The sequence below is a fragment of the Felis catus genome, chromosome E1 (assembly GCF_018350175.1).
Source record: "Felis catus isolate Fca126 chromosome E1, F.catus_Fca126_mat1.0, whole genome shotgun sequence".
In the NCBI taxonomy this organism is placed as follows: domain Eukaryota; kingdom Metazoa; phylum Chordata; class Mammalia; order Carnivora; family Felidae; genus Felis; species Felis catus.
The window spans coordinates 16710603-16722376 of record NC_058381.1 but is presented as its reverse complement, the minus strand read 5'-3'; the positions used below and the strand labels follow the sequence as shown (position 1 = coordinate 16722376).

Genomic DNA, 11774 nt, shown 5'->3' with positions numbered 1-11774 from the left:
TTGTGAGGCTGACCCCCGCATCAGGGCTCTGTGCTGATGGCTCGGAGCCTGGAGGCTGCTTTGGATTCTGTCTCCCTCTCTCTCTGCCTCTCCCCTGCTCATACTCTGTCTCTCAAGAATAAATAAAACATTTTTAAAAATTTAATAAAAAAAGAAATTTCCAGAGCCCAAAAATAGCAGAGAAATTAGGTAGATCACCAGGTTTGCTCTGCCTGTACTGTGGTTACCTAAACCTTAAAATATTGTTGTCATTAAAATTTAGAGAAAGGTAAGCAATGAAGGGAAAGTAAGAAAAGAAAAAGTTAAGAGATTTGAAATACTCCATCCATGGAACTAATCATGACAAATTTTAATAAAGATCATTTACTTATCTCTGATACTGGGAAAAAAAAGTCAAAAACTAAAATATTTCATGTGAACCAGAACAGCTTTCTACAGTTTAGGGATATTCTCTGTTGTAATGTTTCTTTTTCCCACACTTGGATTTATAAATTTCATTTGCTAGCATCCTTCTCAAATAAGCACTTTATAAGCTCAACTTTTTAGTTAAGAGCCTTTTGTGTAACTCACCTTGTGTTTTATTATTTTTTTTTAATGTTTATTATTGAAGAGATTGTGCACATGCACAGGAGAGAGGCAGAGAGAGAGGGAGACCAAGGATCTGAAGGGAGTTCTGCGCTGACAGCAGAGAGCCCCATGCAGGGCTGGAACTCACGAACCATGAGATCATGACCTGAGCTGAAGTCAGATGTTTAGCTGACTGAGCCACTCAGGTGCCCCTCACCTTGTGTGAGTTCCATGATGACTTTAAACTATATATCTCTTCCCACTTAGCATAAGACTATTTTGCTTTTATTGCATTACTTATGGGATAACAGGTTGCAACATAGTCTCTCTGAGGAAACTACTGCTTCTCTTCCCCACCCTTCCCTAACCAAAAAAAAAAAAAAAAAAAAAAAACAAGAAAAAAGGGATGGTGGAAAATGTCCTCTGGTTACTGCTGTTTAATGAAGACAACCATTCTGAACAATTCTGGTGTCTTAAGCATCAGTTGTTGATTTATGAGTAAAGAGACTTGCTAAGAAAGGAACCAGGCTTCAATTGTATGATTTTGTAGCTAAGCACTAAGATATGTGTAAGAACACCACAGTGAAGCCATTGCATTCCATCGTTTATAAGCTTTGCTTTGACAGTGAACCCCAAATCAAATATACAACAAGTAGAACATATCAGGTCACTCTTTCCTACTTAACAGGGAGAATATGATCCTAATTCTAGGAGAATAATCTCCCTTTTAAGGCTTGGTGGGTGGGGTGGATAAGTTAAATGGAAATTCATATTTAAGCTTAAATTTTGAGATTAGTGTCATCAAATTAACAAGCCTAGTAAAAATGATGGCGAGGAGTGATTCATCTCACCAAAGAACTTTTTTTGCCTTAAGATTTCATTATTTGATTCGATTTTCACGATTTGATTTTGGAGCTATTATATAGACTTTGTGCTTGTCAGGTTCTTGCATCCATCTCCAGATGGGGCAGCCAGGGCAATGAATTTAGGTTAAAGGTCATATGCAGTCTGCACAACAAATGGAACAAATTTTAAATGGGTTAAGTTTTCTGGAAGAGTGATGAATTCTTTGGCTTCATTACTTATCAATATAGGAAACAACTTTAATCAGTTGAATTGCCTCCATGCCTTTGTCTTGTGTCTTGCCTATTTCTTGGGTATTTCTTACTAATAAAATCACAGCAAAAAAAAAAATTAACGTCAGTACTTAACTTTACAATTCAATTCCATTTTTATTTTTACTTTTATGTAAATACTACATTAAATGTAAAAGATCTTTAAAAGATTGTTTTAAAGTCCATCTCCCTACTTCTACGTTTTCCTTTAAAAAAAAAATCCATAGTAGTGCTGATAAATAGGGATCAAGGAAATGCAAACTATGCCGAACAGTTTTTTTTTGTTTTTTGTTTTTTTTTTAAGTCCAGTGAAGTCTGACAACATTTCAAAATGCCTATATAATTCCCTCAATACTTGGCTTGGCCAACTCTAATTCTGTTTGAAAAAGTGCTTTTTAAAAAATAATATCTTTGAAGCATGTATAAGTGTGTGTGGGATGGAAAGAATCCATATCTGAATATCTTTATAAAGTAGTTCTTAAAATTTGCAAAGCTATTTACCACTGAATACGCTGCCACTTATACAATCCCTCTCCTTTCAGCTTGAAAGAAAGCAAAGAAAATGGAAATACGGTAGCATGAAGGAAGGAAAGAGTGAAGATAATGAAGGTAGGTCAGTGAGGGACATTTTTAAATCCCTCTTCTCTTTTCCTCTAATATTTCGGGAAACTTCTCAGCAGCTCACATCTATAAGGAAAATATCCCGCTGAGAAAGGCAAAGAATTAGAAATAGAAGGATGTAGGGGGAACACAGGAAGATGGCTGGGGCAGAGATTGTTGGGGAAAGGAAGCCAAGAGAGGAAGATCTATAATTGGATAAAACCAGGCCTCTGCTATATGGGTCTTCTTTCTATAAGGTTAGAATCAAATTTGATTTATATAGAGGAGTGAAGTGATATGGGGCTAGATGAGCGAGTCCTTTTATCATTGACTAGGCTTTATTCCCTTTAAGATTTTGATGAGGAAATCTTATACAAGGTGAATTTGCTTCTTTACTTACACATCTGAGAGTCATAAGCCACAAAAGGTCAAATTCACTTGATATGTATTAAAGGCTTTATGTGAAATGAAAAGCTACTCATTTAACTGACCCTTTTCCAATCAGCCTTACTTAGTTTAGACCCAATCTTGGGAAATTATCTGGAGGACTCACAGTCCTGATTGTCACCAGGAAGGGTTGGGGGAGTTCCCTTTAAGGCTAACCCAAAGTCTCCAATTACTTCTGGACTAAGGATGACCTTGGTTATAGTCAGGGTGCCAGACCTATATATCCTATAAGCAAGAATTGGACTTATCCTCTTCACAGAGCAAAGTAACCCAGTCATTTGAAACAGAGCTTAAACCAGATAGTTAACTGAGCACTGAAGATGCATTTGTCAGTATCCATCTTCAAAGCAGTTCACGGCCAAGCCACAGTCACTGATGAAATAGGCCAGATTTGCCTGTGGAATGTTATCCTGAATGTTTAGCTGGCAGAGACAGGAAGATGGCAATGAAATGCAGCAAACGCTGAACACTGACCCATAAAGGAAGGTGTGTGGCTACAGTAGTGTCATAGGAAAAGGAGAAGGTGACAGAACATGTGTAGCAGCTATACCCTTATAATAACATACATACACATTTGAGTAGGTGGAATTTGTTAATGTAAGAAAAATTAAAGGAAATTCATATAGTTTGGAATGGGCCCAAAGTATTGGAATAGAGATAAGGATACACTGAAACAACAGTATACACAGACACACATGCTCACATGTATACATTATTTTTCAGTTTAGTTTCTACATCTTCCTCTCCTGACTCCACAGCAGCACACAGGTTAAAGGGTTCTAGTAGATTCCAGCTACAGAATTCTATGCTATTCAGAAAATATATGGCTAGCAAAACAGCATCCCTGTTTTCTCCTACGTGGTTTATGCATTCATGACAGTGAAACCTTTAGAAGCAAATGGATGTCAGATACCAATGATAATAACAAGAAATGATACATGAGACTTTTACAAACTTGATTCTAAACCTAATCCTAACTGACTAGATGGTGGTTTTCATCACCTCCATACACACCCTCGCACATCCAAAATAGTCCAGTTCAGCTGTGTCACAGAGCTAACGTAATATGTCGGGGAGATTTCACAGAAAGAAGTAGCTGGAGGCCATTACAGTCTGGGCACCATAGTCTTTGGGACTGTCTCTCCATGAAGAAGGCCCTTCCATTGTCAGGCTTAGCTGGAAACTCTGACTCAGAGGGGAGAAGGCGAGGCATGACTAGTCAGAACCAGAGGAGAGGTTGTTGGGAAGCCATTTTCCTCTCATTGAAGTGTTTTATATGGCGTTCAAGTGGACGTCCCCATAGGGAATTTCTGTTGGTGTTTCGGGAGTGATACCTTTAATGATACGCTGTTGAGAAGAAAATATGATGTTATAAACATTCTTATAATTTAACAGTATTGCAAAAATATTTCAACCTTAGTATTGAAACATTTAAATAGCATGTTAATGGCATTTAATAGTAAGTTGGAATAGTCTCATTGACTTTCCTTAAGAAAGAAATTCCCAGGGCGCCTGGGTGGCTCAGTTGGTTAAGTGTCTAACTCTTGATATCAGCTCAGGTCATGATCTCACGGTTCATGAGTTGAGTCCCATGTCGGGCTCTGCGCCTGACAGTGTGGAGCCTACTTGAGATTCTGTCTCACCCTTTCTGCCCCTCTCCCACTTTCTCTCTCTTCAAAATAAATAAACATTAATTTTTTTTTAAAACAAAGGTATTCCCAATTTGCTCTCAAATATAGATAAAAATGATACATTCAGGGAGCAACTGGCTGACTCAGTCAGAAAGCATGCAACTCTTGGTCTTGGAATCTTAAGTTTGAGACCCATGTTGGGTATAGAGATCACATACATACATACATACATACATACATACATACATTACATACATAAAACTTTAAAAAATGACATATTCAGGAACTATAACCGTCTGTAAACTAAGAATATCACTAACACTAATGGGAGAAAATAATGAGCTTTCAATAGAACCCTCCACTGGCCTATAACATGCTTTTGATGACCTGGGTAAGGGCATCTTCTTCTCTGGACAAAGGAGGCCTGCTGTGGCCACACAGGGCCTGGGGAGCAGAGTGAGTGCTGGCCTCTGTCCCCCAGCTCCCCCACCCCTCAGCCAGGCTCCTTGTGCCCGGCATATACACCCCAGGCATGGTGCACAGTGCCAGCAGTCACTGTAATGGCTGGGCTGTTACTGATTTAATGAATCTACCTGTGAAGGAGTACTGGTTAATTCATACAAGGGTACAAATTATCATAACTAAGTTGAAAAAGATGTGACCATTTAAGTCATTACTCCTAAAGCAAACTCATGTTGACATAGAACTCACTATGGGGAAAAGGTTGAGAGTCTTTAGCTTAGAAACAGCTGAAGTACACAGAAGCTTTAAGACAGATCTAAAATATGTTTGGGCTTGGGTATGAAATATACAGCCCACCTTTTAAAACTTAGCATCAAGGTGACATGAAGCAGCTCAGGGTTGTGAAGAAGGAAAAACAGCACCACTTCAGAGGCTTAGAAAAATCTTTACTGAGTGGCTTAGTAAAATTTTTGATGGCCAAAAGTCTGTATGTATAGGAAGTGGGCAAAATTGGATCTGAAAGTAGTTTTTGATTTACGGATTTTAGGTGAAACTCTGCTTCTTGTCCTTTAGATTTTGGGTTGAAAAAGTACGTAGTCCCCTCTGATCTTTTTTTCTTTTTTGAGTATAGTTGATACACAATGTTACATTAGTTTCAGTCCTTCAATCTTTTTTATTCTTATTTATTTATTGAGAGAGAGAGAGAGAGAGAGAGAGAGAGAGAGAATGCATACAAGCAGGTGAGGGGCAGCAGGAGAGAGAAAGAATCTCAAGAAGGCTCCACATGGAGCCCGACAGGGGTGGGGAGCAAGGGGCTCCATCTCAGGACCATGGGATCATGACCTGAGCCCAAATCAAGAGTGGGGCACCTAACTGACTGAGCCAACCAGGCACCACCCCCCCCCCCCATTCAATCTTTTTATTTCCTGGTTCTGGGAGTTCTTTAAGGAGCAGGGCCTATAGAATCCAAACAGTTATAGCCACACCATTAATGAAATTAATAAAATTATGTATTTTATGTTTCTAATGACCTTACCATTCAAGCACTGAAATCTCGCACTAGAAATCCCCTTAAAAAGGAGTTGCTCCAGTCCTCATCAGCTACCGGGACGTGTCAAGCCATAGAAAGTGAAGTTTCACAAACCATCCTTCCCCATAAACGAGTATGTAAATCATAACTGATTAAACAGAATTATGTCTTGGTAATTTGGAACTGGACACAGATAATTCTAACTACTCTTTAAAAAATTTTTTTAATTATTGTGAGAGAGAGAGTGCAAGTCGGGTAGAGAGAGGGAGGGAAAGAATCCCAAGCAGGCTCTGCACTGTCAGCACAGAACCCAACACGGGGCTCGAACTCACAAACAGTGAGATCATGACCTGAGCTGAGATTGAAGTCTGTTGTTTAACGAACTGAGCCATCCAGGTGCCCCAATAATTCTAACTACCCTTAAGTAGAGCTATGTTGTGCAGGGAGAGAAGGTGTATGGTGTATACTAAGGTGTTTGGTAGAATGGTGGAATGAACAGCATTGTAAAGTAGAATTTTGGCTTTTGTATTCTAGTCCCTAGCCACCCATTCTGCTGCCCTTCTGGTTGCTGATATCCCAAAATGCCAGGTCCGCTTTTTGCCATATTTTGGCAGCATTCTAGTTGCTGGACTACCATTGCTCTCAAAACTTGCCAGGCCCGGGCCTTTTACAAGATGATAATCTAAGAAAACGGATCACTATTGACGTCTTCATGAATGCTTACTTATTAGGGGACATCTTCCCAGGGTCTTTGTGTAGTTTACTGGAGGTTTTTACAACAATGACCTAATCTAGTTGAATGACTCCAAACTTGAGACTTCCAGGATGCAGGTGCATATGCTATCCTCCAAATTCCAGGTGAACAGGTGGTAGACTTTCCACATAAAAGTCCAACTTTTGATCTGCCTAGGGCCCTAAAGAGTTAAGAAATTTACCTTTCTCTTAGTCTTTTTTTTTTTTTCTTAACTATACCAAAATTGCAAATGAGGCCTCCCTCCCTTATAGGTAGAATGTTATGGACCAAGGTATTTTGGCAGCATAATGAGATAATATACATGAAGACGCTTTGAAAAATATACAATCTTATACAAACTGTAAGGTTCTATGATTAAAATTAATTTTATCTTTTTTTTAAGTAGGCTCCACCCCTACGTGGGGCTTGAACTCACAACCCTGAGATCAAGAGTCAGATGCTCTACCAACTGAGCCTCCCAGGTGTCCCTGAAATTTTAGAGCACATTATTCATTACTGTATTAATATTACTATAATGGTAAGTTGTTTTTACTCTAATGCCTTAAGCTAAAACTACTACATCCTTATTTAGTGATGATTTCAAAATAGCACTCGTCATACTGCTGTTAGAAAAATGGCCATAGACATTTTCCACCATCATCTCTACTTAAAATTCACATACTGCTTCAGACATGACAGATCTGATGTCCATGCCCAATGGCAAGCAGAAGGCAGAGGAGTTATCTGATGAGTATAGAATGCTATACACACCTCAAGCTGTGTGCTGTGGCGCATGCAAATAACCAGCTCACTCTTTTGCCACTGTATCTGAGGCTTATGGGGATGCCTTTTAAGGTGACACAGGCAGCCGTCACAGGTCTACACCATGGTGTAGGTGAGCTTCATGTGGTGGACTCATCTCTTTCGAACAGAGCATAACAAGAAGACCCTTTTCTCCCAAAACGATTTAACTACTCTGAACACACACACTAGCACCTACCTCTTTAAATGTCCCTGGAGTGATGATCAGCCGATACGTTATATATGTGGGGATGCAGATAAAAGACGAGGTTCCTATGCAGTAACCCAGGATGATACTCCACTGAGGATAATTATATTGGAAAAGTCGTAGCTGTGGTGGGCTCATCAAAAAACTGCAAATGATGAACTAAAACAGAAATACCAAAAAACATTCAAAATCTTAACAATATCCGTGCAGACAGGGACAGTTCTGATACCATGAACACCAAACGCTAAGGCTGAGATCCTCTTGGGAAATTCCCCAGATGTGATCTATCCTGGACTGAGCTCTGACACATGGGATCCACAAATTTCTGTGCCTAAGCAGCAACAATAAAACAGGTGCTTCTATTGATTTTCCTTTCCACCCCCCACCTTAACCCTTAGAGCAGGGACACCAAGCCTCAGAAAGTTGTTTCTGGGGGAATTACAGCAACCCCTTCAGGGCAAATGGGAAGAGACCAGCATCTACTAAGAGTGGTTTGGGGCCTGTCCTCCCAGATAGTGAAGACTAAACTGGATGACCTCTCCACGGCTCCTGCCAGTCCTAAGGCTTCATACTTCTCTGCTTTATTCCCTTTTCCTCCTTCATTTCTCAGCTGTGATTATTTTTGGTCAGATGGAAGTTAGCTTTGTCCAGGAGAGATACTAAGGTTCTCAAGTCCTGTAGAGGACTTGGGCTCCTGGGTACATGTTCCTACTTTTCCCTTTCCTTGAGCTCTCTGCTTTCTGCATTGAGCACCTCAGCCTGGGGTTTCAACAAGGATGGCTTGAGGCATCTGAACAGTGGGTGCCCACCTGCCCCAGGCCCTCATCACAAAAGGAATAATGGAAGGAAAAAGTAGCTTAATATACTTTTTACTTGAAAACTTAGTGAAAATTTCTCCCAAGAAAAATTCTACAGTGTGTTCCCAACACTCCGTTTATAAGTTTTCTTATTTCAGTTTGGTTTCCAGAGAGAGCGTAAATACCAGTTTTTGCCCAGTAACCACTGGGCCGAAATCGTTATTGCTCTTGATTTAATTTTATTTTATTACTTCATAGTCATAAAGAAGACAGTAATGTAAATTATTTGTGTGGTTAAGCATCTATTTGTATCTTTTTTTCTTTGTCTGCAGGTAATAAAATGGGAAGCTGTTAAACACATATCCATCTTTCCAACAGTGTTGTCCTAAGTCCAGGAGGAAGCTTTCAAAACAGGAGCCTGGCCAATTGCAAACCTTTCTCTGGACTTACTCTCCTCACCCCAGACCCAGCTACTAAGGAAGCCAGTTTTGGAACATGGAAAGATGGATTGGATGCAGTTAGGAGCCCTGATCTCATCTTGATGTCAGGTGTGTGAAATCCAGCACGGTTCAGAGGGGCCTCAAGCTCTTGGGGCAGAGCCAGTAAGTGTTGCTCCAGACACGCCTTTGCAGAGCCCTCTATCCTTGCTCATATATAATATTTTCTCTTTTTGTAACTTGGCCTCAGTGAAAAAGAATATTTTTAGTAAGCTACTCATTGTTTACTGAAAGCAGCCTTAAAAAGCCCAGGGCAAGGGCTCTGTTAAGTAAACCCAGAAGTGGAAAACAGATTTGCCTCCTCTTAATTGGGCACTGGAGCACTTGCCTTTAGAGGAAGTGAGTAAAGCAAACATCACAGGAATTATGAGTGATGTGCCTGAACACAGATCTGTGCAGGGGTTTTGCTGGGCACAGAAACTCACTGACTGTACACCAAGTATTCACCCAGTCTGTTAGACGACCAGAGGTTCAGAGAAATTAAAAGTACTAAGAACCCAGAGCCAGGACTAGGGTGGAACATGTGAGGCACTCACCTTGGGCACAACATGCAAGTAAATTTTAGCAATCAAGAAATAATACTATGGTGCAATAGTTTAAATAGACAAGATCTGACAGGGCCAGATTAGGGTAAGGTGGGTGAGGTGAGACATGCAAGCACAGGGTCAGATCTTGTGTTTATTTAAAATGAAATCTGTTGATTAGGGATTTTTTTTTTTTAATGTTTATTCATGAGAGGGAGAGAGACAGAGCATGAGCCGGGGAGGGGCAGAGAGAGGGAGACACAGAATCTGAAGCAGGTTCTAGACTCTGAGCTGTCAACACAGAGCCCAACGCGGGGCTCAAACTCACAAACCGTGAGATCATGACCTGAGCTGAAGTCAGATGCTTAACCGACTGAGTCATCCAGGTACCCCAAATGGAGACTTTTTTTGCATTAATTTTGGTTTTTTAGAAAATATTACATTAAAATGGTCTTTATCTTGATTACTGAGTTTTTCAGCACCTCCCCTGCTGAATTTTATGCCTGTGGTGAGTGCCTCACTTTCCTCTCCCAAATCTCAGCTCTGGACATCATCTCCTCACTGTGTAGGAAATACTAAAGTAAACAAACAGACATGGCTTCTTCCCTCAAGGAAATAATGCAGTGTCTCCAATTGCTTTGAAAAACAAATGAAAGGATTTAAGTAGATTATCTAAAAGCATTGGTAATAATATAAATTAATAATCCACTTATGTCAGAGTTTATGCTTCTAGTAATGGCAGGCTAAGTGGTTCATGCCAACACCCTCACTGAAAACAACTGAAACTTCTGACTTAAAAAAAAAAAAAATATATATATATATATATATATATATATATATATATATATATATATATGTTTTTAATCTACCAAAAAGCACCAGTGAGCTGATAAGGTAATAAGGAACTACCAGGCCAAGATCTAGGGGAACATACCAGAGCCGCTGGGCCCTGAGAATTATCTGCTGCCTGGGACAATAGTTGGCTTTGGTTTTAGAAACCTTCAGGGTCCAGGGGAATGGAAGTCAGGAAGGGATTCTGGGGTAGAGAGACACACAGGCAGCATCGCAGAGGCAAGAATGAACATTCATCTTATATGTTACTGTCCAGATGTATGGGTATAAAATACCAAACAAAGGACTGCCCAGAGAAAGTCAAAAGAGAATACAAAATGGTTTTTTGTTTTGTTTTTGTTTTTAAAGACAGGAAGTAACAGCTATATGCCAAAGGCAGAGATGTCCCAGACACTCCTAACAAGCTGGAGCTGGATGGAAGGACCAGTCCGACAAACTTTCTTGGCTCTAAAAGATTTTAAAATTTTCCTCCAAAATAAAGTTACAGATAAATGAAAGAACTGGAGAGTAATTTGTGCTGATGTGCACAGAGCCACTTTACCCCACACTACCTCAGAGCACACTGGGGATGTCAGCAGGGCGCTTATCCTCCTTTGAGCAAGTTACCTCCTTCAGAGGGATGCCAGGAGGAAAAGCAGAGGCACGTGCTATAAGGAAGGAGTGAGTGCTGAATGCATCCTGGCAAGTAGGTAACCCTTGGAACTGAATGTTCTCACCCAGGTCCTTTAGCAATAAATGTATTCTACTTCTGACTCAGGTCCATGCTTGAGGACTTGCAGGGGTATTTTTAAGAAAATGAGCCACCTGGGTGGCTCAATGGGTTAAGCGTCTGACTTCGGCTCAGGTCCTAATCTCACAGGTTCATGTGTTTGAGCCCCACATCAGGCTCTGTGCTGATGGCTCAGGGCCTGGAGCCTGCTTCAGGTTCTGTGTCTCCCTCTCTCTGTGTCCCTCCCCCGCTCGCATTCAGTCTCTCTCTCTCTCTCTCTCTCTCTCTCTCTCTCTCAAAAATACATAAACATTGAAAAAAAAATGAGTACAAAATTACAAGGACCCCTCCCAGGACCTTCAAGAGCAGCTCAGTAAATCTTTCCCAGGTCTTGAACAGGTCTTACTTGTCATGTGACCTGGGACCCTTTAAGGCTTCAATTTCCTTAAATGTAAAATGGAGCATTAGAACTATTACTACTTCGTAGAATTGCTTGTAAGGATTAATAGAGCAATGGGTGTAAGTTTAGCACAAAGTCTGGCCTGGCACTTAATGTTCAATAAATGTTATTTATCATTATCACTGAGTTGGGGAATGATATAATACATGCAGCAGGGACAGAAGCCCAGACTCCTCTACAGTGTTAGAAGTCAGAAGAGGGGGCGGGGAAGTGTGGGGAGCACAGTGACTGGGAGGGGGCATCAGAGGGGCTTCTAGAGTGCTGGTTGTGTTTTTGTTAGCACAGTTTTGGCTACAAAAGTGTGCTCCATTATAAAATTTCAATGAGATGTACATTTAAGA

At 40.4% G+C, this 11774-nt stretch overlaps 1 protein-coding gene and 1 long non-coding RNA gene across 6 annotated transcripts in view; one reads left to right on the top strand and one right to left on the bottom strand.

The window, feature by feature from the left end:
- The first annotated feature begins 2203 nt into the window (after window positions 1-2203).
- LOC102902176 lies at window positions 2204-11016 on the top strand. 4 transcript variants are annotated; one of them, XR_006589447.1, is made up of 5 exons: window positions 2204-2291; window positions 5886-5985; window positions 6992-7123; window positions 8724-8939; window positions 10613-11016. It is a non-coding gene; the product is annotated as an uncharacterized LOC102902176 (long non-coding RNA). The 4 variants fall into 4 exon arrangements; XR_006589449.1 differs by having other exon boundaries at window positions 6989-7123; XR_006589448.1 differs by having other exon boundaries at window positions 2232-2291; window positions 5867-5985.
- The window catches only part of SLC6A4 (solute carrier family 6 member 4), a 41718-nt gene continuing 33252 nt past the window's right edge, over window positions 3309-11774 (bottom strand). For both annotated transcript variants that reach the window (XM_045044408.1, XM_045044407.1), the window contains 2 exons: window positions 7586-7753; window positions 3309-4076 (listed from right to left, as the gene is read on the bottom strand). In XM_045044408.1, the coding sequence (XP_044900343.1) occupies window positions 4002-4076; window positions 7586-7753 (243 nt within the window). In that variant the 3' untranslated portion in view covers window positions 3309-4001. The remainder of the gene's footprint in view (window positions 4077-7585; window positions 7754-11774) is intronic.